We start from the raw sequence: 27,997 nt of genomic DNA, 5'->3' as shown, positions 1-27,997 counted from the left end.
CAGCGTGTCTGCCAAGTTTATTTAGTGAAAGTCAAGAGCTGAACTGCAACTGAAAGAATAAATATGCAGAAAGAAAGGCGGGTGGAGGGAATCGGGTGGGGTGGAGGTCACTGGTGTCCGGCACGGGGAGCACGGGGGCCAGAGCGGCGGGCACGGGCATGCAGGGGCTCGCAGGCCGTGTCCTGGCACAGGCAGCTCTCGATGTGGGTGTAGGTGTGGGTGAGGGTACCACCCGTGGGGCACAGCAGCTCCACCTCCCTCTGGCTGGTGCGGTCCTCCTTGCAGCAGGCACAGCGGTGGTCCAGGCCCTGAGCCTCAGCCGAGTACCTGGGGGCAGAGAGCAGGGGCCAGGGGTCAGAGCAACTGGGGACAGGGGTCGGCAGGCCAGGGCGACCGGGGACAGGGGTCGGGCAGGTCAGGGCGACCGGGGACAGGGGTCAGGCAGGTCAGGGTGACCGGGGACAGGGGTCGGGCAGGTCAGGGCAGCCAGAGACAGGGGTCGGGCAGGTCAGGGCGACTGGGGACAGGGGTCGGGCAGGCCAGGGTGACCAGGGGTAGGAGTCAGGTCAGGATCTGCTCAGGGCGGCCGGGGGCTAGGGGCAGGGGTCAGGGAGCAAGAGTCCAACCCAGGGCCCGCCGCAGGCTCCGGGACTCACATGGCAAAGGTACCACAGGAGCCGACACAGTAGTTCATGGTCACAGTCCTGCTGCAGCCGGCGTGGGTCACCTCCTTGGTGACAGGGATGGTGGAGCAGGGGATCCGAGATTCATTGCGGGGGATGCCTGAAAAGGGGCACCAGGCTCAGGCTCGAACCCCACAGCCAGGCCTCCCTGCCTTGGGGTGCACCCCCAGGGCCCATCTCCAGAGTTTCCTCAGCAAGGACTAGGGCTTCCTGGCACCCAGGGGCACCCACACCCAAGGTGGGGATGAGGGTGATAGGGGCTCCCCCACCCGGAGCAGGGGCCTCCCCAGGCTACACTCACAGGTCCTGGGTGACAGGGATTCCCACCCCCCAGAGCAGGGGCCTCCCCAGGCTATACTCACAGGTCCTGCAGCAGCCGTTGGGCATGAATGTGATGGAGCCCTGAGGAGAGAGGGTGTGAGCCCACCCCACCCCCACCCCTGCCCTGACTACACTGGACGCCCCCTCCATCCCACTGGAGCCCCAGGCCCTCACCGGTACACAGGTGCTGGGGTCAAAGTCGGGGCAGGTGATATTGGACACTGAGGAGATGAGCTGGTTGTGGATCTTCACGCAGCTGAAGAAGGTGCAGTTGTTGCTGGGGTCACTCTGCATGTCTCCGGGCTGCGGCAGAGAGAGAAGGGGCCCCAGTCAGACCACCCCCGGGCTGCGGCAGAGAGAGGACACCCCAGTCAGACCACCCCCGGGCTGCGGCAGAGAGAGGACACCCCAGTCAGACCACCCCCGGGCTGCAGCAGAGAGAGAGGACACCCTAGTCAGACCACCCCCGGGCTGCGGCAGAGAGAGGACACCCCAGTTAGACCACCCCCAGGCTGTGGCAGAGAGAGAGGGGGCCCCAGTCAGACCACCCCCGGGCTGCGGCAGAGAGAGAGGACACCCCAGTCAGACCACCCCCGGGCTGCGGCAGAGAGAGGACACCCCAGTCAGACCACCCCCGGGCTGCGGCAGAGAGAGGACACCCCAGTCAGACCACCCCCGGGCTGCGGCAGAGAGAGAGGGGGCCCCAGTCAGACCACCCCCGGGCTGCGGCAGAGAGAGAGGGGGCCCCAGTCAGACCACCCCCGGGCTGCGGCAGAGAGAGAGGACACCCCAGTCAGACCACCCCCGGGCTGCGGCAGAGAGAGAGGGGGCCCCAGTCAGACCACCCCCGGGCTGCGGCAGAGAGAGGACACCCCAGTCAGACCACCCCCGGGCTGTGGCAGAGAGAGAGGGGGCCCCAGTCAGACCACCCCCGGGCTGCGGCAGAGAGAGAGGACACCCCAGTCAGACCACCCAGCTGGCCCAGGGACATACCCACGGCCTGCCTAGCCAGAGTCCAGGGGGGCTGAGCCAAGGACAGGGGTACCCACCTTCAGGATGAGATGCTGCCCATGGGGACGTGAGATGATGCAGCTGGTCTGCTCACACTTGCGGCAACACTCGCCAGGTGCCGGCACCAGCTCGAAGCCCTGCGGGCACACACGACCTTGGCACGGGGGCTAGAGGACCCAGGAGAATGGGAGGGGACCCCGGGTGTGGGGGACCCCGGGGCTGGGGCCCAGGGGCGGCCTCGTACGGGGCTGCAGGAGCTGGGGCAGGGCACGTGCGAGCAGCTGACGACGTTGAGCTGGGTGCTGCTGTTCTTCTTGTCGGTGCACCTGCACTCCTCGCACTTGGAGGAATAGACTGGAGAGCCGGGCTGCGGGGGGGCGGGGGGCGGCAGTCAGCAGGGCCCAGGCAGGGCTCCCCCACGGCAACGCCCCCCTCGCCCCTCCACCCAGCACACCTGGTACTCGGCGTTGTTCAACACACACACACCCTTGGGCTCTGGGGAGAGACGGGACCGGGTCAGACACTCCCCATCTGCCCATGACGCCCACCCGGGCAGCCCCCAGGTCACTGACCGCAGGAGTAGGCCGGGCAGCAGCGCCCGGGCGCCGTCACCTTCTTGACCTCGAAGCCCAGCGGGCAGGCGGCCGGCTCCTTGCACAGGCTGACGTCACACTCTGGAGGGAGGGGCCAGGTAAGGGCGGGGGCCCCCGCTGCACCCCCCACACCGCACGGCTGCACCCTAGCTGGCTGGGAGGGTGCCCCCCGACCCTCAGTGCACCCTGCTAGCGGAGATGGGCCAGGCTGGCCTGGACACGCCCCAGTGGGGGGCTGGGGGTGAGGACGCCGTGACCCGGAGGGCAGGGACTCACTGCAGAAGGTGACATTGCAGCAGGTGTCTGAGGGGTCCACCTCGGTGACGGGGAAGGTGCCCTCCTCGCTGCACTGCAGGCCGGGCTGCTGGCGGCACTGCCACGGCTGGCACACGATGCCGCTCCCGCCCTCCAAGCACACGCAGTCTTTGCAGTCGAACTCGAAATGCTCCCCGAACTGTGGGGGGAGGGAGTGTGGGTGGCGCTGACCGCAGGGGGAGGGGACTACAGCTCCTGCCCAGAGACCCCACATGGGGCCTGCTGCCGGTTCGTGCTCCCTGGGGTGGAGGACACCATGGGTGGAGACAGTCACAGGACCCACGGTGAGGAGAGAGGCGGGGAGGGGGAGGGGGAGGGGCAGGTGGGCAGGTGGAGGGACAGACAGGAGGGAGGTGGGCAGCAGCCGGTGGGGACGTCCGTCCACAGCAGGGGTGCCTACCTCTCTGGGCACATTGTCGGGGCCCACGCAGCCTGGGAAGGGAGAGAGAAGAGAAAGCCTATTAGCAGAGTCCTGGCTGGGGGCAGGAGGAGGGTGGGGCAGAGGGCTGGAGCAGGGGGCAGAGGGCTAGGAGCAGGGGGCAGAGGGCTAGGAGCAGGGGGCAGAGGGCTAGGAGCAGGGGGCAGAGGGCTGGAGCAGGGGGCAGAGGTCAGGGAGCAGGGGATAGTCCTACCGCAGGTGTCCACACAGACATCATAGCCAGGGGCGTAGCTCATGGTACCCTCAGGACAGAAGCAGCCCTCCACCAGCCGTGTGTCATTCTGCTGAGGGGAACTGGGGGGGTCGGGGACGTGAGCAGACCCCCCACCAGTGCCCTCCCCCACCACCACCGCCCAGCCCAGCTCACCCGGACTTGCAGGTGGGCTCCTCAGTGGGGCCGCAGGCTCGGTACTCCCGGTGGGCCGGGCAGGTCACCGCTGCAGGCGGGCAGAGCGGAGGGTCAGGGGCAGCCCCAGCACCGCCCGCGCTCACACGGGTCCCGCCCGCCGCCCCACTCGCCACACTCACGACAGGCCCCGCCGGTGCGGTTGCGCCAGTCCACGCACACGCCCTGATGGGCACACAGGGTGGCATAGGCCTGCAGGCTGGCACACTCCATGCCTGCGCCTGGCACAAAGCAGCTGTCGAACACGCAGGCGTCGTAGTAGTGCTGGGGGGGCACCGCAGCGTGGCACGGGGCGAACAGGCTGGGGGTGGTCAGGCGGGTCAGGTGAGCCACACTCCACAGGCCCCCAGACCCCCAACCCAGGACCCCCGGACCCCACAGGCTCAGGGTCAAGGCCACAGACCCCACAGGCCCCCAGTCCCACAGGGCCCAAGGCACTCCAGACCCAGAGCCCCAGACCCCGCAGGCCCCCAGACCCCGCAGGCCCCCAGACCCCACAGGCCTCCAGACACCCACAGGTCCCCAGGCCCCACAGGCCCCCAGACACCCACAGGCCCCCAGACCCCACAGGCTCCCAGGACACCAAACCCCACAGAGTCCAGAGCCCTGCAACCCCCAGGACACCAACTCTGTGCAGCTGAGCTCAGATCCCTCTGCACCCCACCCTGTGCCTGGCTCAGTCCCTGCCACAGACAGCACCCCGGGAAAGACCTTGGACCCAAGTCACCCCCAGGCCCACCTGTCCTTGATGAGTTCGCACAGTGGGGACGCACAGCCCTGGCTGGGGGTGCCGCCAGCCCCTGGCTTGGTGATGGCCGGTCGCTGGGTGGTGAAGCTGCCCTGGGGGCAGTGGGGCTTGGAGGGGTCGTTCACCACCCACCCATCAGCCGCCACCTCACAGTCAGCCACCACGTCCCCGCTGGGCAGCACACAGTCGTCCACCGTGGTGTTGGTGCAGGTGCCTATGGGCAGAGGCCTGTAACCCACCAGGCAGAGGGCAGAGGCCGTGTACCCACCAGGCAGAGGGTAGAGGCCTGTACCCACCAGGCAGAGGGCAGAGGCCTGTACCCGCCAGGTAGAGGGCAGAGGCCTGTACCCACCAGGCAGAGGGCAGAGGCCGTGTACCCATCAGGCAGAGGGCAGAGGCCTGTACCCACCAGGCAGAGGGCAGAGGCCTGTACCCCACTGGCAGAGGGCAGAGGCCTGTACCCACCAGGCAGAGGGCAGAGGCCTGTACCCACCAGGCAGAGGGCAGAGGCCTGTACCCCACTGGCAGAGGGCAGAGGTTGTGCAGCCCAACAGGGCATATGGCCATATACCCCCCCAGGACAGATGTACCCCACCAGGACAGAGGACAAACAGTGTGTACCCCACCAGGACACAGAGAGCCACTCATCCCAGGACCAGGGCCATGCACCCCTCCCCGGGTGGGCGGACACTCACCACACTGGCCCTTGGTGTTGTTGCCAAAGCGGTGGAAAGGCAGACGGATGGAGAAGGAGAGGCCATTGTAGGAGAAGAGGGCACCCAGCTCGGGGATGTCCACCACATAGTTGATGCCAGACTCGTAAATCTGCAGCCCGAACTTGCGGTAGGGTAGTGCCACGGCCTGCCGGTTAACCTGCACCTGTGCGCATGTGTGTCAGAACCACGACCCCTAGTCCAGGGGCATGCTACCTGCACCTCAGGGCCCGGCACCCCTCAGGGACCAGCACCCTCAGACCCCTGCACCCTCAGACCCCTGCACCCTCAGACCCCTGCACCCTCAGACCCCTGCACCCTCAGACACCTGCCCCCTCAGACCCCTGCACCCTCAGACACCTGCCCCCTCAAACCCCTGCACCCTCAGACCCCTGCACCCTCAGACCCCTGCACCCTCAGACCCGTGCACCCTCAGACCCCTGCACCCACAGACCCCTAAACCCTCAGACCCCTGCACCCTCAGACCCAGGCAACCTCAGGACCCCTGCACCCTCAGACCCCTGCACCCTCAGGACCCCTGCACCCTCAGACACCTGCACTTTCAGACCCCTGCACCCTCAGACACCTGCACCCTCAGACCCCTGCACCCTCAGACCCCTGCACCCTCAGGACCCCTGCACCCTCAGGACCCGTGCACCCTCAGACCCCTGCAACCTCAGGACCCCTGCACCCTCAGACCCCTGCAACCTCAGGACCCCTGCACCGTCAGACCCCTGCACCCTCAGACCCCTGCACCCTCAGGACCCCTATACCCTCAGGACCCCTGCACCCTCAGACCCCTGCACCCTCAGGACCCCTGCACCCTCAGACCCCTGCACCCTCAGGACCCCTGCACCCTCAGACCCCTACACCCTCAGACCCCTGCACCCTCAGACCCCTACACCCTCAGACCCCTGCACGCTCAGACACCTGCACCCTCAGACACCTGCACCCTCAGACCCTTGCACCCTCAGACCCCTGCACCCTCAGGACCCCTGCACCCTCAGACCCCTGCACCCTCAGACCCCTGCACCCTCAGACACCTGCACCCTCAGACCCCTGCACCCTCAGACCCCTGCACCCTCAGACCCCTGCACCCTCAGACACCTGCACCCTCAGACCCCTGCACCCTCAGACCCCTGCACCCTCAGACACCTGCACCCTCAGACCCCTGCACCCTCAGACCCCTGCACCCTCAGACCCCTGCACCCTCAGACACCTGCACCCTCAGAGCCCCTGCACCTCGGGTCCCTGCATCCTGGGCCCTGCCCCCCAGGCTCACCTGCACCCGCATGGGTGCCATCTGCACGGTGGTGAGCAGCACCTCCTGCGTCTCATGCCGCACGATGAGCGAGCGAGGGCAGGACACCTGGTCTCGGGGGTCGCAGTGGTAGTTGTCGATGTACACCCCGAAGTTGTCCACTGTGGGGTGCACCTCCTCCATCAGCACGTAGGTGCAGTTGCCCTGGTAGCTGTAGTACAGCCCGTCGAAGGTGACGTAGTGGGGATCACCCCAGCCCGTGCAGTAGCCTGGGGGGGTGAGGGGTCAGAGCACGGCCAGGGCAGACCCACCAGGACCAGGCCTCCCATGTGGCCAGTCCTGCAGTGGAGCATGGGGAGGGGGAGCACGGGGAGGGGGAGCACAGAGAGGAGCATGGGGAGGAGGAACACGGGGAGGGGGAGCACGGGGAGGGGGAGCACGGGGAGGGGGAGCATGGAAGGAGGAGCACAGGGAGGGGGAGCATGGGGATGGGGAGCATGGGGAGGGGGAGCATGGGGAGGAGCACAGGGAGGGGGAGCACAGGTAGGAGCACGGGGAGGGGGAGCACAGGGAGGGGGAGCATGGAAGGAGGAGCACGGGGAGGGGAACATGGGGAGGGGCACGGGGAGGGGGAGCATGGAAGGCGGAGCACGGGGAGGGGGAGCACGGGGATGGGGAGCACGGGGAGAAGGAGCACGGGGAGGGGGAGCACGGGGAGGAGGAGCACGGGGATGGGGAGCACGGGGAGAAGGAGCACGGGGAGGGGGAGCACGGGGAGGAGGAGCACGGGGAGGAGGAGCATGGGGAGGGGCACGGGGAGGGGGAGCACGGAGAGGAACACGGGGAGGAGGAACACGGGGAGGGGGAGCACGGGGAGGGGGAGCACGGGGAGGAACACGGGGAGGAGGAGCACGGAAGGAGGAGCACGGAAGGAGGACCGCGGGAGCCGGCTTACAGTCACACTCCCAGTGCCAGCAGCAGCCATCGGGGTCCATGACGCGTACAGGGCTGAGGCCGTTGGAGCAGGTGGGCATGGGCGGAGGCACACAGGGCACCTCCACCAGCTCCACCGTGTTGTTGTATTTGCAGATGGCCTGGGTGCAGTTACACAGCCACCACGTCTCGTTCTCCTGTGGGCAGACGCAGCGCCGGTGAGAGGCAGCGCACGAGGGAGCACGGAGTGCACGGGGCACCCATGGGAGGGCCTGACCTCCTGCTGCGCGGGTCACTGACCTTTCGGGGGGGGTCGAAGTCCGGGCACCCGGGGCCGGGGGGCGCGGGGGGAGTCGAGGTGGACACAGTGGCAGCCTGGGTGGGGGAGGGGGTGGGGACTGGCGTGGAGGGCGTGGAGGGCGTGGAGGGCGTGGGGACTGGTGTGGAGGGCGTGGGTGCAGGCGTGGGTGCAGGCGTGGACACGCAGGTCCAGTTGTAGAACTCGAGGTTGCAGGTCTCAGAGCAGTTGACGTAGTAGCAGGTGTCTCCGTGTGTGCCGTTGTACACCAGCTCTCCTGCGGGGGGCAGTGCTGAGCCCTGGGGGGCTTCCCAGGGCCCCCTCCCCCTGCCGGCTGCACCCCTGTACCTGGTCCGAAGTAGGTGTCGTTGACAACGCAGCAGGTGTACTGGGTCCCGGTGGAGACGGAGACCCCCGTGCCCGTGTTCATACTGACACTGGGAGAGCTCATGGGGCTCGGCGTGGGAGGTGAGGAGCTGCTGCTCTGCATTGTGGTGGGGGGCCAGGGCCGCGAGGTGGTGGAGGCCGTGACCGGCGGCCGGGGGGTGGTCTCAGAAGGGGGTGTGCCTGTGAGGGTGGAGGCCCCAGGCACCGATCAGAGTGGCCTCCACTCTGGGCGGCAGCTCCCGGGGTGGGGGTGGGGGGACAGGGCGAGATCGCTCCCAGGGGGCTCCCACCAGGACCGTCACGGGGAGGGAGGATGGGGACGGCACCCCACCTACGAGCTCACGAGCTCGCCGGGTCCTCACCTGGTGGCGTGGCGGGCGTGAGGGGCAGCTTCGTGCTGGCTGTCTGCACTGTTGCCGGCGATGTGATTGGGGTGGCAGATTCCGTGGAGGAGGGGGATGGAGACAGCGAGGTTGAAGGAGTGGACTGTCCAGCAGGTGGGGTGGGGGTCACCACACTGCTGGCAGTGACTGTGGGGGTTCTTGTGGTTGTGGTGGAGGTGGGGGGTGTGACCCCCGTGGTGCTTGATGATGGAGGTGGAGTCCCTGGGGTGCTGATGAGTGGAGTTGGGGTCCCTGGGGTGCTGGATGGTGGGGGTGGGGTCCCTGTGGACGTGGTTGGGGTTGGAGTTGGGGTCTCAGAGGGTGTTGTGGTGGAGAGAGTGCTGGGAGTTGGGGTCTCTGGGGTGCTGGATGGTGGAGGTGGGGTCCCTGTGGACGTGGTTGAGGTTGGAGTTGGGGTCTCAGAGGGTGTTGTGGTGGAGAGAGTGCTGGGAGTTGGGGTCTCTGGGGTGCTGGATGGTGGAGGTGGGGTCCCTGTGGACGTGGTTAAGGTTGGAGTTGGGGTGCCTGTGGAGGTGCTGGTGGGGGTGCTGCTGGGTGTAGGGGTGCCTCTAGTTGTGGTTCCTGTGCTGGTGGGAGTTGAGGCAGGAGTGATGGGAGAGGTGGGAGAGGGTGTCTCTGTGGAGGTGGTGGATGTGATGGTGCTGGGGGGTGGGGTCCCCGGGGTGCTGGATGATGGAGGTGGGGTCCCTGTGGAGGTGCTGCTAATGGTGGTTGAAGGTGGCCTCCCAGGTGATGTGGTGGTAGAAAAGGTGCTGGGAGTTGGGGTCCCTATGGTTGTGGTGGATGGAGGTGGGGTCTCAGGAGATGCTGTGGATATGGTGCTGGAGGGTGGGGTCCCTGTGGTGGTGGATGATGGAGGTGGGGTGCCTGTGGTGGTGGATGAAGGTGGTGGGGTGCCTGTGGAGGTGGTTGTGGTTGGAGTTGGGGTGACTGTGGAGGTGGTGGTGGATGGAGGTGGGGTCTCAGGAGATGTTGTGGTGGAGATGGTGCTGGGGGTTGGGGTCCCTGTGGTGGTGGATGATGGAGGTGGGGTCCCTGTGGTGGTGGATGATGGAGGTGGGGTCCCTGTGGAGGTGGACGATGGAGGTGGGGTCCCTGTGGAGGTGGACGATGGAGGTGGGGTCCCTGTGGTGGTGGGTGATGGAGGTGGGGTCCCTGTGGTGGTGGACGGTGGATGTGGGGTCCCTGTGGAGGTGGTTGGGGTTGCAGTTGGGGTCCCTGTGGAGATGCTGCTGGAGATGGTGCTGGGGGGTGGGGTCTGAGTGGTTGTGGTGCCTGTGGTGGTGGGAGTCGTGGGAGTGGTGATCTCTGTGGTGGTGGAGGATGGAGGTGGGGTCCCTGTGGTGGTGGATGATGGAGTTGGGGTCCCTGTGGTGGTGGATGAAGGTGGTGGGGTGCCTGTGGAGGTGGTTGTGGTTGGAGTTGGGGTGCTCATGGAGGTGGTGGTGGATGGAGGTGGGGTCTCAGGTGGTGTTGTGGTGGAGATGGTGCTGGGGGGTGGGGTGCCTGTGGTGGTGGATGATGGAGGTGGGGTCCCTGTGGAGGTAGTTGGTGTTGGAGTTGGGGTGACTGTGGAGGTGGTGGTGGATGGAGGTGGGGTCTCAGGTGGTGTTGTGGTGGAGATGGTGCTGGGGGGTGGGGTCTGAGTGGTTGTGGTGCCTGTGGTGGTGGGAGTCGTGGGAGTGGTGATCTCTGTGGTAGTGGAGGATGGAGGCGGGGTCTCAGGTGGTGTTGTGGTGGAGATGGTGCTGGGAGTTGGGGTCCCTGTAGTGGTGGATGAAGGTGGTGGGGTGCCTGTGGAGGTAGTTGGGGTTGGAGTTGGGGTGACTGTGGAGGTGGTAGTGGATGGAGGTGGGGTCTCAGGTGGTGTTGTGGTGGAGATGGTGCTGGGAGTTGGGGTCCCTGTAGTGGTGGATGAAGGTGGTGGGGTGCCTGTGGAGGTAGTTGGGGTTGGAGTTGGGGTGACTGTGGAGGTGGTAGTGGATGGAGGTGGGGTCTCAGGTGATGTTGTGGTGGAGATGGTGCTGGGGGGTGGGGTGCCTGTGGTGGTGGATGATGGAGGTGGGGTCCCTGTGGTGGTGGATGAAGGTGGTGGGGTGCCTGTGGAGGTGGTTGGGGTTGGAGTTGGGGTCCCTGTGGTGGTGGACGATGGAGGTGGGGTCCCTGTGGAGGTGGTTGGGGTTGCAGTTGGGGTCCCTGTGGAGATGCTGCTGGAGATGGTGCTGGGGGTTGGGGACTGAGTGGTTGTGGTGCCTGTGGTGGTGGGAGTCGTGGGAGTGGTGATCTCTGTGGTGGTGGATGGAGGTGGGGTCTCAGGAGATGTTGTGGTGGAGATGGTGCTGGGGTGTGGGGTGCCTGTGGTGGTGGATGATGGAGGTGGGGTCCCTGTGGTGGTGGACGATGGAGGTGGGGTGCCTGTGGAGGTGGTTGGGGTTGGAGTTGGGGTGACTGTGGAGGTGGTGGTGGATGGAGGTGGGGTCTCAGGTGATGTTGTGGTGGAGATGGTGCTGGGGGTTGGGGTGCCTGTGGTGGTGGACGATGGAGGTGGGGTGCCTGTGGAGGTAGTTGGGGTTGGAGTTGGGGTGACTGTGGAGGTGGTGGTGGATGGATGTGGGGTCTCAGGTGGTGTTGTGGTGGAGATGGTGCTGGGGGGTGGGGTGCCTGTGGTGGTGGATGATGGAGGTGGGGTGCCTGTGGTGGTGGATGAAGGTGGTGGGGTGCCTGTGGAGGTGGTTGGGGTTGGAGTTGGGGTGACTGTGGAGGTGGTGGTGGATGGAGGTGGGGTCTCAGGTGATGTTGTGGTGGAGATGGTGCTGGGGGGTGGGGTTCCTGGGGTGCTGGATGATGGAGGTGGGGTGCCTGTGGAGGTGCTGCTACTGATGGTTGGAGTTGGGGTCTCAGGTGGTGTGGTGGTGGAGAAGGTGCTGGGGGGTGAGGTCCCCGGGGTGCTGGGTGAGGAAGTCGGTGCCTCAGTGGAGGAGGTGGAGTAGGAGGTGGCAGTGGGCGCGGGAGTCTGCGTGGACGTGGCCATGGACGTGGAGACGGTGCTGGGCGTTGGAGCCGGGCTCTGGGTGGTGGTGCCGGCGGTGGGCGTGGCACAGTACCCACAGCAGAGGACGCTGATCTCATAGTTGAGGCAGTAGGGCATGTGCACCCCGCCCTGCGGCTTCTGGTCCTCGTTCCTGCACACCAGACCCACAGAGAGGTCACACACCAGGCTCTGCCCCAGCTGCTCGAGGGGCCGGTCGGGGAACATGGTGGCCCTGCAGGAGATGTTGGCTGCCCACTTGTCCCCGCAGACGCCCTCGATGGACTCGAAATCTCCTCCTCCCGGCTTGCCGTACTCGGGCTTGCCGGAGTCCAGCCAGCCCGTCCAGTGGCAGTCTTCCAGACACATCGTGGATGTGGGCCACGTGGTGGCCGTGCTGCTTGAAGGGGTGCTGGGCACGGTGGGCGTCGTCAGTGACACAGTGGCAGTTGTGGTTGGGGAACTGGTGGAGGTGGTGGTCGGAGATGTGATTGGGGATCCAGTAGTGGTGATGCTTGGTGTCTCGGTTGGCGTCCTGGTTGGAATCCCAGGAGAGGTGGTCGGAGATGCAGTTGGGGAGGTTGTGGTTGGGGTGGTGGTTGGTGGTTCAGTAGACGTGGTGGTTGGGGTGGTGGTTGGTGGTTCAGTAGAGGTGGTGGTTGGGGTGGTGGTTGGGGTCGTGCTTGGCAAGGTGGTGGAGGTGGTGGTCGGAGACGTGGTCGGTGACCCAGTAGTTGTGGTGCTTGGAGTTTGGGTCGTGGTTGGAGACCCAGGAGAAGTGGTCAGAGACGTGATTGAGGATGGCGTTGGTGAGGTGGTGAAAACGGTTGTGGTCGTGCTTGGAGACTCAGTGGAGGTGAGCGGGGAAGTGGTGGTGCTGGAGATCGGGGTCGGGGTCCGGCTTGGGGTGGTGGGCTCAGAGGTGGCCGTGCCCGGAGGACACTGGTCCATCGGCAGACAGCAGTTGACACGGATCTCGTAGTCATAACAGAGCCCAAAGAGGTCGATGCCAAACTGTTCTTCATTCTTGCAGGTGAAGCCAGTGGAGACGTCACACTGCACCTTCTGTCCCAGCTCCTCCCAGCTGAGGTGGGGCTCTGTGGCGGCACGGCACTGGATGTCCTCCGGGGCTTGGCAGACGCCCTCAAAGGTCTCCCGGTCGCCATGGTCACTGCCCGTGCTGGGGTGGTCTTCGTTGATCCAATCAGACCAGAAGCAGCACAGCTCTGTGAAGTGACATAGTACTGTGTCCTCCAGCTGGGCACAAAGGCCCACAGGCTCCCCAGGGGTCACAGAGACCTCAGAGAGGGAGAGACTGGGAGCCACAGAGACCTCAGACAGGGAGAGACTGGGAGCCACAGAGACCTCAGACAGGGAGAGATGGGGCCACAGAGACCTCAGAGAGGGAGAGACTAGAGGCCACAGAGACCTCAGACAGGGAGAGATGGGGCCACAGAGACCTCAGAGAGGGAGAGACTAGAGGCCACAGAGACCTCAGACAGGGAGAGACTAGAGGCCACAGAGACCTCAGACAGGGAGAGACTAGAGGCCACAGAGACCTCAGAGAGGGAGAGACGGGGCCACAGAGACCTCAGGACAGAGACCGGGGCCACAGAGACCTTAGACAGGGAGAGATTTCAGGACAGGAAGAGACTGGGGGCCACAGAGACCTCAGGACAGGGAGAGACCAGAGGTCCTGGCCCAAACTGGCACCTCCAGAGAAGCAGACGTGCTGGGATCAGGGCATCTGGAGACAGGTGGCCCACTCCAGCCACACCCCTCCACCCTGGCCAGGAGGAAGCGGCCGGTGCCCACCCTCCCTCAACACTGAGCCCCCAGACTGCAGGTCACCACTGATGGTGGACTGAGGGACTGAGGGTGGGGACGCCCACCCGGTGGGGGAGCTGTCAGGGCCACTTACTGGGCGTGGTTGACGGCGGAACAGAGACTGCGTAGTGGAGAGAAAAGGGGAGGCTGTTAGGTCACCGATGGGGCTGACGTCCCACCCACAGGGCCGGCTCAGGGGCGGGGTGGCCCCCAGAGCAAGGCTGGAGGGGCTGGGCCAGGGGACTCGAGAATCCTCCCCCAAGTGCATCCACAGCTCTGGGCCCGGGGGTGTGGGTAGTCCCCAGAGGGCCCCACCTGTGCTGGCCGTGGTGCTGGGGGTGGCGGTGCTGCTGGTGGCGGTGGTGGTGGTGGTGGTCGCGGGCCTGCTGGGTGTGGGGGTCCAGGGCGTCGTGCTAGATATGCAGACGTTGAAGTGCTTCTCCACAGAGCCGTCGGGCGCACATATCTCCCAATAGCAGAAGGAGCCGTCTTGCGTGAAGTTGAGGAGCTTCCCTGGGGGGGTGGGGGGGTCACACCAGCAGCAAGAGCCAGCCACCCAGGACCTCAGCGGGTCCCATCCGGGGTGACGATGGCCCAACTCCAGCGGGTCACCCAGCAGACCGTGGGGGGGCCACAGAGAGCCCACTGAGAGGAGTGAGCCTGCCCCCTAGAGAGAAGGCCGTGGGGTCCCGGGGACAGACGGGGACGGGAACCCAGCATCCAGAACAGCCGAGGAGGACCCCGAGACCCACCTACATCAGGCCAACACGTGACATTCGAGTCGGTGGTGCATTTGCTGGGGGAGAAAGATGTCTGTCACCTGGGGCCACCTCTAGCCCGACCTACTGATCACACACCCACCAAGGCCAACAGAGGAGGGACAGCAGAGACTGAGGGAAGCAGACCACACCCCCACCCCCGGTGCGGCTGGGACGACCCTGGTGCAGGGGACCCAGGGCACAAGATGGGGGGTCAGTGCAGGGGAGCCGAGGCATGGCGAGGGGAGCCCCCAGTGCAGGGGAGTTGGGGCATGGGGTGTGGGGACCCAGAGATGGAGGTCCCCAGGGGTGGGGGGGTCCCCAGGACAAGGGAGTCAGTGCATGGGATGAGGGCACCCCCCACTGCAGGGGGTTTGGGGCAGGGGGTGAGGGTTTCCCAGGGCAGGGGGCTGGGGCATGGGGTGAGGGTTTCCCAGGGCAGGGGGCTTGGGGCAGGGGGTGAGTGTTCCCCAGGGCAGGGGGCTGGGACAGGGGGTGAGGGTTTCCCAGGGCAGGGGGCTTGGGGCAGGGGGTGAGTGTTCCCCAGGGCAGGGGGCTGGGGCAGGGGGTGAGGGTTCCCCAGGGCAGGGGGCTGGGGCAGGGGGTGAGGGTTTCCCAGGGCAGGGGGCTGGGGCATGGGGTGAGGGTTTCCCAGGGCAGGGGGCTGGGGCATGGGGTGAGGGTTTCCCAGGGCAGGGGGCTTGGGGCAGGGGGTGAGTGTTCCCCAGGGCAGGGGGCTGGGACAGGGGGTGAGGGTTTCCCAGGGCAGGGGGCTTGGGTCAGGGGGTGAGTGTTCCCTAGGGCAGGCGGCTGGGGCAGGGGGTGAGGGTTCCCCAGGGCAGGGGGCTGGGGCAGGGGATGAGGGTTCCCCAGGGCAGGGGGCTGGGGCAGGGGGTGAGGGTTTCCCAGGGCAGGGGGCTTGGGGCAGTGGGTGAGGGTTTCCCAGGGCAGTGGGCTGGGGCATGGGGTGAGGGTTTCCCAGGGCAGGGGGCTGGGGCATGGGGTGAGGGTTTCCCAGGGCAGGGGGCTTGGGGCAGGGGGTGAGTGTTCCCCAGGGCAGGGGGCTGGGGCAGGGGGTGAGGGTTTCCCAGGGCAGGGGGCTGGGGCATGGGGTGAGGGTTTCCCAGGGCAGGGGGCTGGGGCATGGGGTGAGGGTTTCCCAGGGCAGGGGGCTTGGGGCAGGGGGTGAGTGTTCCCCAGGGCAGGGGGCTGGGACAGGGGGTGAGGGTTTCCCAGGGCAGGGGGCTTGGGGCAGGGGGTGAGTGTTCCCTAGGGCAGGCGGCTGGGGCAGGGGGTGAGGGTTCCCCAGGGCAGGGGGCTGGGGCAGGGGATGAGGGTTCCCCAGGGCAGGGGGCTGGGGCAGGGGGTGAGGGTTTCCCAGGGCAGGGGGCTTGGGGCAGTGGGTGAGGGTTTCCCAGGGCAGGGGGCTGGGGCATGGGGTGAGGGTTTCCCAGGGCAGGGGGCTGGGGCATGGGGTGAGGGTTTCCCAGGGCAGGGGGCTTGGGGCAGGGGGTGAGTGTTCCCCAGGGCAGGGGGCTGGGGCAGGGGGTGAGGGTTTCCCAGGGCAGGGGGCTGGGGCATGGGGTGAGGGTTTCCCAGGGCAGGGGGCTTGGGGCAGGGGGTGAGTGTTCCCCAGGGCAGGGGGCTGGGGCAGGGGGTGAGGGTTTCCCAGGGCAGGGGGCTTGGGGCAGGGGGTGAGTGTTCCCCAGGGCAGGGGGCTGGGGCAGGGGGTGAGGGTTTCCCAGGGCAGGGGGCTTGGGGCAGGGGGTGAGGGTTCCCCAGGGCAGGGGACTGGGGCATGGGGTGAGGGTTTCCCAGGGCAGGGGGCTGGGGCATGGGGTGAGGGTTTCCCAGGGCAGGGGGCTTGGGGCCGGGGGTCAGGGTTCTCCTGAGCAGGGGGCTGGGGCATGGGGTGAGGGTTCCCCCGGTCAGGTGGCTTGGGGCTGGGGGTGAGGGTTCCACAGGGCATTGGGCTTGGGGCATGGGATGTTGGTGCCCCAGGACAGGGGAGCAGGGGCAAGCCCAGGGTCGCACCCATGCAGTCCCCACCCTCGATCAAGTACCATAACTGGCAGATGTCTTCGGAGGGCAGGATGCTTCCCGGGGGGTAGTGGGTGTCGTCCACGTAGCAGCCGCATTCGTCAGAGGTGACACACTTCTTCAGGTCCTCATCAAAGATGGGCTTATCCACCGGACACCGCGGGTAGCAGCCTGCAGCCAGGCGCAGCTGGCACCTCAATGCCCAACCCTGGCCCTGCCCCCACCACCCACAGGGTCTGTGTCCCCACGGCCCCCACCCAGATGCACCCAGGCCTAAGGCTGGCCCGGCCAGCCCCACAAAAGCCTGGACGGTCCCCAGCTCACCCTCCAGGCCCACCCCTCACCCCTCGCCCCCACCTCTGGGCCTGCCCCTTACCCTCCAGGTAGGACACGGAAATGTTGGAGTGGAGGCCATGGAAGGTCCTGCAGGTCTCGTAGCTGCGGTTCCCACACGGCTCATAGTGCCAGGAGCACTCATGGGGGGGGTTGTAGAAGTCACAGAACACGGCTGGGGGGCATGGAGAAGTGAGGCGGGCAGGCCCCAGACTCACAGCACTGGCTGCCCCCAGCCCCACCCTATTCCTGCACTCACAGCACGTGAGGCAGTGGGGTGACACCTGGGCTGCTCACGGCACAGCCAGCCCACCCGGCACGCCAGCCCGCTCAGCTCACAGCACAGCTGGCCCACCCGGCACCCCGGCCCACTAAAGGCACAGCCAGCCCACCCGGCAGCCCGGCCCACTCACGGCACAGGTCGGGGGTCCTCCAGAAGACACAGGCGCCCTCTTTGGTGCACTCCTGCGCGTAGGCCGCCACGGCGGAGCAGAAGCACTCACAGTCGCCGCCAGAGTCGCAGGAGCAGGAATCGTGCACGCAGGCCTCGTAGAAGGGCTTGGGGTCCACCTGGAGGCACCGCCAGTGTCCTGTCCAGCCGGGCTGCTTGCCTGCCCCTCAGCCCGCCTGCCCCACGGCACGCCTGCCCCCGAACCCCTGGCCTCTGCCCCCCCCCGGCCCGCCTGCCCCCCGACCCCCTGGCCTCTGTCCCCGCCTGCCCGTAAAGACCTTGCTGTGGCAGACGCTGAACACGGTGCTCTTGATGAGGCTGCACTGCTTCTCGGCCCAGGCGTGGCGGTGTGGGTTTTGGGCGCAGGGCTCGGGGGTGGAGGTCACGTCGGGGCAGGTGGGAGCCTCTTTCCAGCTGTTCCCGAAGTCCAGCTCGCTGTCCACCACCATGTGGTCCCGCGTGGTGAAGTCATTGTTGGAGCGGCTGTCAAAGTTCCCACATAGCCCGCACACCGTGCCCTGCGGGGACAGCAGGTGGGGGCTCTAGGCCAGGGCTGGGGAGGGGCTCCTGGGACAGGGCAGGGGAGGGGCTCCTGGGACATGGCTGGGGAGGAGGCTCCTGGGACATGGCTGGGGAGGGGCTCCTGGGACAGGGCAGGGGAGGGGCTCCTGGGACATGGCTGGGGAGGAGGCTCCTGGGACAGGACAGGGGAGGGGGCTCCTGGGGCAGGTCTAGTTGAGGGGTCCTGGAAAGGAGTCTTGGGGAAGGGGCTCCTGGGGCAGGGCTGCCAGAAGGGTCCTGGGGAGAGGCGGGCTTCCTGGGGTGGGTGCTCCTGAACAGGGGAGGAGGGAAGGGGGCTGCAGGGCCCTGGAGGTTGGGGACGCCGCCCTCACCTTGTAGGAAGGCGCCAGCTTGATGAAGATGGTTGTCCGCTTGTCCCAGATGACAATGATGCCGATACTGGCCTCCACCACCAGGTACAGGCCCACCTCCCGCGTAGTGTAACTCACGTGGTGGCCCTGGTCACGCTGGATGACCATGCGATGCCTGTCCTCCAGCTTCAGCTCCGTCCTCTGCGCCACAACCGGCACGTCAAGGGCAGGCCCTGGGATTCCCGCGCCCGGGCCCTGGGCTCTGCCCCTACACCCCATCACCCCAGACCCTGGGCTCTGCCCCTACACCCCATCACCCACAGAATCTGGGCTCTGCCCCTACACCCCATCACCCCCAGAATCTGGGCTCTGCCCCTACACCCCATCACCCCCAGACCATGGGCTCTGCCCCTACACCCCATCACCCCCAGACCCTGGGCTCTGCCCCTACACCCCATCACCCCCAGAATCTGGGCTCTACCCTCCCGCCCCTCACCCCTAGGAAGATCTTGATGGCCTTGGAGCAGGTGACGCCTGTGGTACCACAGGGGACGTTCTCGGTGATGACGCTGAAGGATCCCCCGGAGGAGTTCTGGCCACAGTAGTCCTGGCAACACGAGGCTGTGAGCAGCGGCCGGGACTCTGGGGCCCCAGCCCTGAGCGGGCACTGGCCTCACCTGCACGGCCACGTAGGAGCAGTGGCCATCGAAGTCAAAGTACTTGCCGTCGAAGGTGACGTAGTGGCCGCTGCCGTAGATGGTGCAGGTGCCATGGCACACAGCCTGGGTGCAGACCCAGCGGCCCCGCTCGCAGGTGCTAGTGGGAGGGGGAACAGCGCCTTCAGTGGCCTCCATGTTCACCCGCCCCCATCACCAGCCAGGCCCAGGGTCCCCTGCACCCCCAGGACCAGGACCCCCTGCCCCCAGGCCCAGGTCCCCCTGACCCCCCCCAGGCCCAAATCCCCCTGCCCCCAGGCCCAGGTCCCCTGGACCCCCCCAGGCCCAAATCCCCCTGCCCCCAGGCCCAGGTCCCCCGGACCCCCCCAGGCCCAAATCCCCCTGCCCCCAGGCCCAGGGCCCCCTGACACCCCCAGGCCCAATCCCCCTGTCCCCCAGGCCCAGGTCCCTCTAACCCCCATGCCCAAATCTCCCTGCCCTCCCAGGCCCCTCTGCCCCCCAGCGCCCAGGTCCCCCTGTCCCCAAGCCCAGGACCCCTGCCCCCCGGCACCCAGGTCCCCCTGCCCTCCCAGGCCCCTCTGCCCCCAGGCCCAGGACCCCTGCCCCCCAGCGCCCACCCACCAGGTGTTGCAGTCCACCGCGATCTTTTCTCCCGGGGAGTAGAGATCATTGTTGTGCACACAGGGGCAGGCCACCTCCTGCACGCAGCCCCCACGCCCATCGTCCAGCAGCCCCTCGGGGCACACGCAGCCGCTCACACATTCCGTCTGGTACTGGGGGTCGTAGGCAGGTTAGACTGGGGTCCAGACGCCCCGCCCCGGCCCCCCACCCCACCCCACACTCACGTAGCCGGCCGCCAGCGTCTGGCAGCTGAGGGCCCGCGGGCTCCGGAGGGTCAGCGCCGAGGGGTCACTGCAGTCCACGTGCTCCTTCGGGGCCTTGCAGCCTGGGGGTCATGCGGTTCAGGCGTGAGGAGGCAAAGGGCTCAAGGGGTGCGGGGACCCGAAGGGTCAGCAGGGGCTGGAAGGGGCCTGCGTGGGGGCGGGGCGGGGGACTCACTCTGGCCCAGCAGCCGGACTTGCATGCACTGCAGCCTCCCATGCTTGCAGACGCTGTGGGCGGAAGGGGGTGAGCGGGCTGTTGGGGGGGGGCAGGGCAGGAGAGGGAGGGGTGTAGAAGAGGGTGGGGCAGGGCAGGGCAGGGGAGGAAGGGGCAGGGAGGGAGGGGCATAGCAGGGGGAGGGCAGGGCAGCCCCTCCCCCCTGCCCGCCCTGCACACACCAGCGCTCCTCCTGCCGCAGCAGCACCTCGCCCGCCTCCAGGTAGAGGCCGCGGTGGTAGCAGGAGCACCTGGCCAGCGGCACGCAGCGGCCCTTCTCGTCCAGGAAGCTGTGGCGGGGGCAGCCGCAGCCGTCCACCGGCGCGAAGCCGCGCAGGCAGTGGGCGTCGGGCTCGGCCAGCGAGCGGCAGGTCTGCTGGCAGGTGGTCAGGTTGTAGAGAAACACCTGCGATCCGGGGCAGGCGCCCACGTCCTTGTCTGCGGGAGATGGGTGGGCGGTGGGTGAGCGGCCGAGCAGCAGCCGCCCAGCCCCCAACCCCAGACTGCAGACCCCAGACCCCTGCCTGAGCCCCCGACCCCAGACTGCAGACTGCAGACCCCAGAGCCCTGCCCTAGCCCCTGACACCAGACTCCAGATTGCAGACCCCAGACCCCAGAGCCCTGCCCTAGCCCCTGACACCAGACTCCAGACTGCAGGCCCCAGACCCCTGCCCTAGCCCCAGACCCCAGACTGCAGACCCCAGACCCCTGCCCTAGCCCCCGACCCCAGACTGCAGACCCCAGACCCCCAGACCACAGTGCCGAGACCCTCAGACTCTCTGCCCCAAGCCCACTCGACCCCAGACTGCAGACCCCCAGACACGCTCATCAGGGAGACCCAGAGCCCCTGCCCACCCCCACCCACCCCCACTCACTGCAGACGCGCTCCCGCCAGCCCCAGAGCATGACCCCGCGGGCGGCGCAGGCTCGCGCGTAGGAGGATAGCGCGGCGCACAGACAGTCCTCGTTGTTCCTGCAGTTGCACGTGTCGTACTTGCACCTCTGCGGGGTGGGGAGGGGGCATGAGGCGGGCGCGGGGACACCGCCGCAGCAGCCCCGGGGTGCGCCGCCCACCCACCTTGTAGTACTCAGTGGGGTCCACGACTGAGTGGCAGCGGCCGAAGGGCGTCTCCGTCTTCTTGAGCAGTGAGCACCAGTGCTCGGCGTAGTTGGCTGGGGGTGGGGGGAGAGGGTCTCAGCAGGGCCCCATGGGGGGAGGGTCTCACAAGGGCCCCGTGAGGGGGAGGGTCTCAGCAGGGCCCCATGGGGAGAGGGTCTCACAAGGGCCCCGTGAGGGGGAGGGTCTCAGCAGGGTCCCCAGGTCGGGAAGGGTCTCAGCAGGGCCCCGTGGGGGGAGGGTCTCAGCAGGGCCCCATGCAGGGGAGGGTCCCAGCAGGGTCCCCAGGTCGGGAAGGGTCTCAGCAGGGCCCCATGGGGGGAGGGTCTCAGCAGGGCCCCATGGGGGGAGGGTCTCGCTGCCCTACCCCTGAGGGCCCCCTGTGCCAGCTTGGCCCACCCCCAGGCCCCTGGGCGTCAGGGTGTCAGAGCCCCTCTCCCCACCCACTTACAGGTAAGGTGCTAGGTTTCCTGGCCCCAGGGCCCCCCTCTGCCACTGTGGCCACAGAGATCCCGAGATCAAGTCCCAGAGTCACATGTGGCAGAGAGCCCCCACCCCAGTAAACGGCCATGAATGTTCGTCCCCCCACCCCAGTAAAGGGTCATGAATGTTGGTCTCCGCGCCTGGGGCCATGTGCAGGTGAGCTGCCCGCCCCCGCCAGGCTCACCGCTCTCGATGTTGAGGGAGCAGGGGTCTTCCAGCCAGTCATGCTGGTCGTGGCAGCTGGCCTGGGCCTTCCAGGAGTTGGCGAAGCCGGCACCCGTGGCCTCCACCAGGCCGCCTGCCGTGCGGAAGTCGTCGCCGGCCTGGCCATCGAAGTTCCCGCAGAGACCTGGGGGCGGCACGGATTGGCGGGCGGCGGGGAGGGGGGGGGAGGGCGGGGAGAGGGCAGGGGCGGGGAGGCTCACCCTGCACGTGACCCCGGGACGCCTGGTCCAGGGTGACAAACAGCTGCATGACCGGCACCAGCTGCAGCTGCAGCCGCAGCCCGAAGGCCGTGTTCACGATGAGGTGGTAGGAGGACGGCTGGAAGACGGAGAAGCTCGCTGCGGGGCGAGGGGGCAGACTCAGGCCGTGCGGGCCGGGGACCTCCACCAGCTGGCCCCGACAGCCCCCAACAGGACTCACCCCTGCAGCCCCCCAGCAGGACTCACCCCTCTGCAGCCCCCCAGCAGGACTCACCCCTGCAGCCCCCCAGCAGGACTCACCCCTGCAGCCCCCCAGCAGGACTCACCCCTGCAGCCCCCCAGCAGGACTCACCCCTCTGCAGCCCCCCAGCAGGACTCACCCCTGCAGCCCCCCAGCAGGACTCACCCCTCTGCAGCCCCCCAGCAGGACTCACCCCTGCAGCCCCCCAGCAGGACTCACTCTGACAGCCCCCAGCAGGACTCACCCCTGCAGCCCCCCAGCAGGACTCACCCCTCTGCAGCCCCCCCAGCAGGACTCACCCCTGCAGCCCCCAGCAGGACTCACCCCTGCAGCCCCCCAGCAGGACTCACCCCTCTGCAGCCCCCCAGCAGGACTCACCCCTGCAGCCCCCCAGCAGGACTCGCCCCTCTGCAGCCCCCCAGCAGGACTCACCCCTGCAGCCCCCCAGCAGGACTCACCCCTCTGCAGCCCCCCCAGCAGGACTCACCCCTGCAGCCCCCCCAGCAGGACTCACCCCTCTGCAGCCCCCCCCAGCAGGACTCACCCCTGCAGCCCCCCCAGCAGGACTCACCCCTCTGCAGCCCCCCAGCAGGACTCACCCCTGCAGCACCCTCAGCAGGACTCAGCCCTGCAGCCCTCCCCTCCCCCCAGCAGGACTCACCAGTCACGTGGGGCAGGTTCACCTCCAGCTGGTTCAGCAGCACACTGCCATCAGACTTGAAGGTCACCACCTGCAAGGGACAGGGAGGGGCTCAGGGGGTGGGGACAGGTGTGAGTGGGGCAGGGATGGGGACAGGGACAGGAGGGTTAGGAGCAGGGATGGGGGACAGTCAGGGGCAGGGGTAGGGACAGTGGGTGCCGGGAGGGTGGGCACAGGAGGGCAGGGTGGGAGCAGTGGGTGCCGGGAGGGTGGGCACAGGAGGGCAGGGTGGGCACAGTGGGCACGGGAGGGCACGCACGTTCTTCTTCTGGTCGGCCAGCAGCACCACCGTCTTCAGGCAGGTCTGCTTCTCCGTGGAGCCGCAGGGCGCCAGCTCGCCCAGGAGGGCGTAGGAGTCATTGTGGTCCCCCTGCGGAGGTGGGCCAGACTATGTGGACCCCGGCCCCCAGGCACCCGGCCCCCGGCCCCCGGCCCACTCAGTGCCCACCTACCCGAGCCAGCACGTAGTAGCAGTCCCCGTGGAAGGTGTACTTCTTGCCGTCAAAGGTGGTGACGTGAGAGCCGCCCTCTAGGGCGCAGGTGCCTGGGCAGGGGAGCTCCTTGCACGCCCAGCGGCCAGCCTTGCACACGCTGGGGAGGGGTGCACTCAGCCAGGCTCCACCAGCCCCGGACCCCAGACTGCAGCCAAGCACCCAGCCGGGGCCCCCAGGACCCCTGCCTCAACCTCAAGTCCACAGCCTGGACCCTGAGATCCCAGCCTGAATCCCGGGGCCTCCTAGAATTCCGTCCTGGATACTAGGACCCCAGCCTGCACCCTGAGCCCAGCACCCCTTCCCTGGGCGCCCGCCCAACCTGCACCCACTTGGCACTTCCTCCCCGGGGCTCCCAGCCCAGCCTGTGCCCACCCAGCAAGCCCAGCTTGCACCCACCCAGCACCCCATCCCAGGGCCGCACACAGCCTGCACCCAGCACCCACCACTGCTCGCAGTCACTGCTGATCTGCTGGCCGGGTGAGTACAGGCGTCCGTGCAGTTTGCAGTGACACTGGCTCACGGGGACGCAGCCACTGCCCGCCACATCATCATACACGGTGCCTGGGATGCAGGGGTGCTGTCACCCGGGGCTGAAGAGCCCCCCGGTACCCTTCCCTCACGGAGCCCAGGCTCGTCTGGGCCCCCTGCCCCCGGAGCCCGGCCCACCTTCGGGGCAGAAGCAGCCATCCATGCGGTGCTCCTCACACAGGCTGCTGACCTCCAGGTGTGAGCAGGTGTCCATGCAAGGGGAGCCGCTCTCCAGGTAGATCATGTTACCAGGGCAGCTCTTGGCTGTTGGGGGGGGGCGGCCTGAGCACCCGCTGGGCACACAGGCCGCCCCTCTCACCTGACCTACCTGACACCTTGCAGTCTTGTACCCCTGCCCCTGTGTCCCCATGTTCCCCTGTCCCTGCCCCTGTGTTCTCTGTCCCCCTGTCCCTGTCCTTGTGTCCCCCTGTCACTGCCCCTGTGTTCCCCTGTTCTCCTGTCCATGTTTCTGTGTCCCCTGTCCCAGCTACTGTGTCCCCATTCTCCTGTCCATGTTCCAATGTCCCCCTGTCCCTGACCCTGTATCCCGTCTCCCTGTCCCCCTGCCTGTGTCCCCCTGTCCCCTGCACCTGTGTATCCCTGTTTTCCTGCCCCTATCCCTGTGTCCCCCAGCCCCTATCCCTGTGTCCCCCTGCCCATCCCTGTGTCCCCTATCCCTGCCTCTCTGTCCCCTGTCCCTGTGTCCCCCTGCTCTTGTATCCCCATCCCTCCCCTGTGTCCCCCTACCTCCCCAGTGTCCCCCTATTCCTCCCGTGTCCCCCATCCCACTCCTGTGCCCCCTGTCCCCTGCCTCTGTGTTCCTCTGCCCCTGTCCCTGTGTCCCCTATTCCTGTGTCCCCCTGTCCCTTTGTCCCCTGTCCTGGTCCCTGCCCTGCCCTTGTGTTCCCCTGCCCCTGTCCCTTTGTCCCCATTCCTGCCCCAGAGCCCCCCACCCTGCCCCTGTGTCCCCTGTCCCTTTGTCCCTGTGTCCTGTATCCCTCCCTGCCCCAGAGCCCCCGACCCTGCCCGTGTCCCCTGCCCCTTTGTCCCTGTGTCCTGTGTCCCTCCCTGCCCCAGAGCCCCCCACCCTGCCCCTGTATCCCCTGTCCCTTTGTCCCCTGTCCTTGCCCCAGAGCCCCCCAACCTACCCGTGTCCCACTGCCCCTGTCCCTGTGTCCCTCCCTGCCCCAGTGCCCCCTGCCCTGTCCCATGTGTCCCCCTGCCCCTGTCCCTTTGTCCCCTGTCCCTGACCCTGTGTCCCCCCACCCTGCCCCTGTGTCCCCCTGTCCCTTTGTCCCCTGTCCCTGCCCCAGAGCCCCCCACCCTGCCCCTGTATCCCCCATCCCTTTGTCGCCTGTCCCTGCCCCAGTGCCCCCCACCCTGCCCTCCTGCTTACGGCACAGCGAGGCACTCCTCCAGTTTCCAGGCCGCCCGCCCGCGTGGGAGCACTGGCGGGAGAACTCGGCCAGGGTGCTGCAGGCACAGGCGGGGCTGCGGGCGCATGTGCAGAGGTCCAGCACGCAGGCCTGCACGTAGGGCTCCCGGGCCACCCGGGCCTGGCAGTCCGCGAAGGCTGGCGCCGTCAGCAGGCGCTCACACTCGGCACGCTGTGGGCAGAGGGGCATGAGGGGCAGCGCCCCAGGGTGCCCTGGGCAGAGCGGCAGGGAGGGGGCACTCCTGGTGGGGAGGCAGGGGTATGGGGGGGTAGGTCCTAGGAGGGCTGCCGATGGCCGGGGAGAGGTGTCTGCGTGGGAGGAGGAGGTCCACGGAGGGCTCTCTGGGGTCTCTCAGGAAGGTCTCCTAGGAGGGGGTCTCAGGGAGAGTCTCTGGGAAGGGTCCCCACTCACATGCAGAGAGCAGGAAGAGGGTGTTGGGGGCAGCTCCTCCAGGTCCTCACACGCCACCTCGGGCCTGTTGATCTTCTGTAAGTTCCCAAATTCCACAGCACTGAAGGCCACACCTGGGGGATGGGCACAGCCCGTCAGTGGGGCACAGCCCAAGGGTATAGCCCTTCAGTGGGGCACAGCCTGGCATCACAGCCCTTCAGTGGGACACAGTGCAAGGGTATAGCCAGTCAGTGGGCACAGCCAGTCAGTGGGCACAGCCCGTCAGTGGGCACAGCCCATCAGTGGGGCACAGCCCAAGGGTATAGCCCTTCAGTGGGGCACAGCCTGGCATCACAGCCCTTCAGTGGGACACAGTGCAAGGGTATAGCCAGTCAGTGGGCACAGCCAGTCAGTGGGCACAGCCCTCAGGTGGGCACAGCCCTCAGGTGGGCACAGCCCGTCAGTGGGCACAGCCAGTCAGTGGGCACAGCCAGTCAGTGGGCACAGCCAGTCAGTGGGCACAGCCCTCCAGTGGGCACAGCCCTCCAGTGGGCACAGCCAGTCAGTGGGCACAGTCAGTGGGGCACAGCCTGGCATCACAGCCCTTCAGTGGGACACAGTGCAAGGGTATAGCCAGTCAGTGGGCACAGCCAGTCAGTGGGCACAGCCCGTCAGTGGGCACAGCCAGTCAGTGGGCACAGCCCTCCAGTGGGGCACCTCCCAGGGGCACAGCCCATCAGTGGGCACAGCCCCACCCCAGCCCTCACCCTCAGAGAGAAACTCCGAGTAGGTTTGCAGGCCATTGTAGTCCCCACAGAGGCCACAGGTATGGTTCCGGAACTTGCTGTCCAGCTCCAGCTGTGTGTGGGGGTACACGTGAGACAGGAGGCCAGTGAGCCAGAGGCCCCCGCCCCAGGCCAGCGGGCACCCTTACAGCAGGGTGCTAGCACCCAAGAGGAAGATACGGTGGCTGTGAGCCCCTCCTGGCACCCTCGGGACAGGGTTCTGTGAGCCCCCTCCCGCACCCTCAGCTGCCTGTGAACCCCGGCAGGGCAGGGTGTCTGAGCCCCGCAGGGTAGGGGCCTGGCGGGCGCACCATGAGCGAGTCCTCGCGGTTCCACATGAGCGCCAGCCCCGCACGGGAGTAAACCTTGGTGTAGGCGTCATTCTTCTCGATGAGCAGCCCGGGGCTGTAGTGCGGGGTGCTCACCCTAGGAGGGGTGGGGGGTCAGGGCGGCAGGTGCTGCCTGAGGGAGGGGCTGAGCGCTGGGCCAGGCCCCTCTGCGCCCCTCCTCAGGCCTGTCCCAGGAGCCCCCCAGGAGAGGCGTGGAGGGGAGCGGGGCTCTGCAGGAGGGGCCCAGGTGCTGTGCCCCCCCCCCCCCAGGGCAGTCTCATGCAGAAACCGAATCCTGGATCAGGAGGTGAGAACCAGAGAACTCGCTGGGCAGGCAGCTTAGCTCATTGTTCCCCCAACAATGGGGGACAATGGCGGGGGGGGGGGTCCTACAGCTCCTCCCGCAGATTGTAACCCTAGCCAGGAGTCCAGGGCAGATGCCAGGCACAGGGACAGGCTTCTTGTCAGATCCAAGGTCTGGGGGTCACCAGAATTAGGGTGCTGAGGAACGGAGGGTTGTGAGACCAGCAGGATAAGAGCTGGGGTGGGGTGGAGGTGTGAGGGTGTGACAGGGTGTGAAGATTGGAGGTTCCGGAGACCCAGGGGTCCCAGGAAGCTAAGGGGCTTGGGGGCTGGCGGTCCAGAAGCCTGAGAGTTTGAGGGTCTGTGGTCCCAGGGGACTGAGGAAGCTGGTGGTGGGGGTCTGGGGTATCCTGGAGTATAGGGTTCCAGGAGTCTGAAGCTTTGAGTGTCTGGGGCCCCAGGGGACTGGGGGGCTGGTGGTTGGGGGCTGGGGGTGTCCCACAGGACCCATCTGGGGACTACGAGGCTGGAGCCTTCATGGGCCGGGGGCCACCCCACTCACATGGCCCCGTTGACCACGGCCAGCTGGCGGGTAAGGTAGACGGTGTCGTCCTTGACGGTCAGCAGGATGGACTCAATGTGGGGGTGCCCGCCCTGCCTGGGACCCCGCCGCAGGTGCACAGCAAACTCCTTGTAGGAGTCCCTGCAGTCGGACGCGAACTTGTAGTCGCACAGCCCGGGGAAGCGGAAGACGTCACCGTCGAAGGTCTTGTAGTGGGAGTCGCCCCATGTGCTGCACACACTGTGGCCGTGGGCACGGGTCCTGCCTGTGGGCAGCGGGGTGAGCGGGGGCCGGGGGGAGCCAGCCTGGCCTGGGCACAGGGATGGACACCTTCCCGCCACCACCTGTACCGCTCGGCTCCTGCAGCCCAGAGCCAGGGGCCCGGAGACCCCACCGCCTGCCCACCCCACGGCGCCCTGGATCAGCCACCCCCAGGCCAGCCACAGCCTCCCCAACCACCCTGCCCGGTCACCCCAGATGCCATGGCACCCCGAGAGGCTCCCGGCATCAGCAACTGAGGCTGCTCACCTCTGAGCAGCTCCTGGCCGCTGGCCGAAGCCAGAGCCAGGCAGACGGCCACCAGGCGGGCCAGTGGCAGCCCCATGGAG

General features: G+C 67.5%; 1 protein-coding gene across 1 annotated transcript; it reads right to left on the bottom strand.

Annotated features, from left to right (window-relative positions):
* Positions 1-2: 2 nt before the first annotated feature.
* MUC2 (mucin 2, oligomeric mucus/gel-forming) lies at positions 3-27,993 on the bottom strand. Its single transcript, XM_060177348.1, has 50 exons — positions 27,918-27,993; positions 27,390-27,786; positions 26,507-26,621; positions 26,178-26,268; positions 25,432-25,544; positions 24,981-25,191; positions 23,723-23,848; positions 23,500-23,617; positions 23,015-23,153; positions 22,822-22,932; positions 22,524-22,593; positions 21,622-21,759; positions 21,381-21,545; positions 20,675-20,769; positions 20,472-20,598; positions 19,779-20,034; positions 19,558-19,610; positions 19,344-19,444; positions 19,120-19,271; positions 18,499-18,637; positions 18,318-18,428; positions 17,843-18,022; positions 17,228-17,467; positions 16,912-17,068; positions 16,542-16,673; positions 16,189-16,336; positions 14,120-14,163; positions 13,683-13,880; positions 13,462-13,488; positions 10,268-12,766; positions 8,471-9,901; positions 8,070-8,288; positions 7,724-7,998; positions 7,446-7,620; positions 6,512-6,759; positions 5,212-5,395; positions 4,508-4,730; positions 3,891-4,069; positions 3,730-3,799; positions 3,556-3,656; positions 3,324-3,355; positions 2,885-3,062; positions 2,588-2,689; positions 2,470-2,510; positions 2,260-2,382; positions 2,054-2,152; positions 1,179-1,307; positions 1,046-1,085; positions 657-783; positions 3-327 (listed from the first exon to the last, which is right to left on the bottom strand). The coding sequence occupies exons 1-50, from the start codon at positions 27,991-27,993 to the stop codon at positions 108-110; spliced, it is 10,725 nt and encodes a 3,574-aa protein (XP_060033331.1). The 3' UTR covers positions 3-107.
* Between the last annotated feature and the right edge of the window lie 4 nt (positions 27,994-27,997).

This window comes from Erinaceus europaeus, chromosome 17 (assembly GCF_950295315.1).
Source record: "Erinaceus europaeus chromosome 17, mEriEur2.1, whole genome shotgun sequence".
Taxonomy (NCBI): domain Eukaryota; kingdom Metazoa; phylum Chordata; class Mammalia; order Eulipotyphla; family Erinaceidae; genus Erinaceus; species Erinaceus europaeus.
This window is presented reverse-complemented; position numbering and strand designations above follow the sequence as displayed.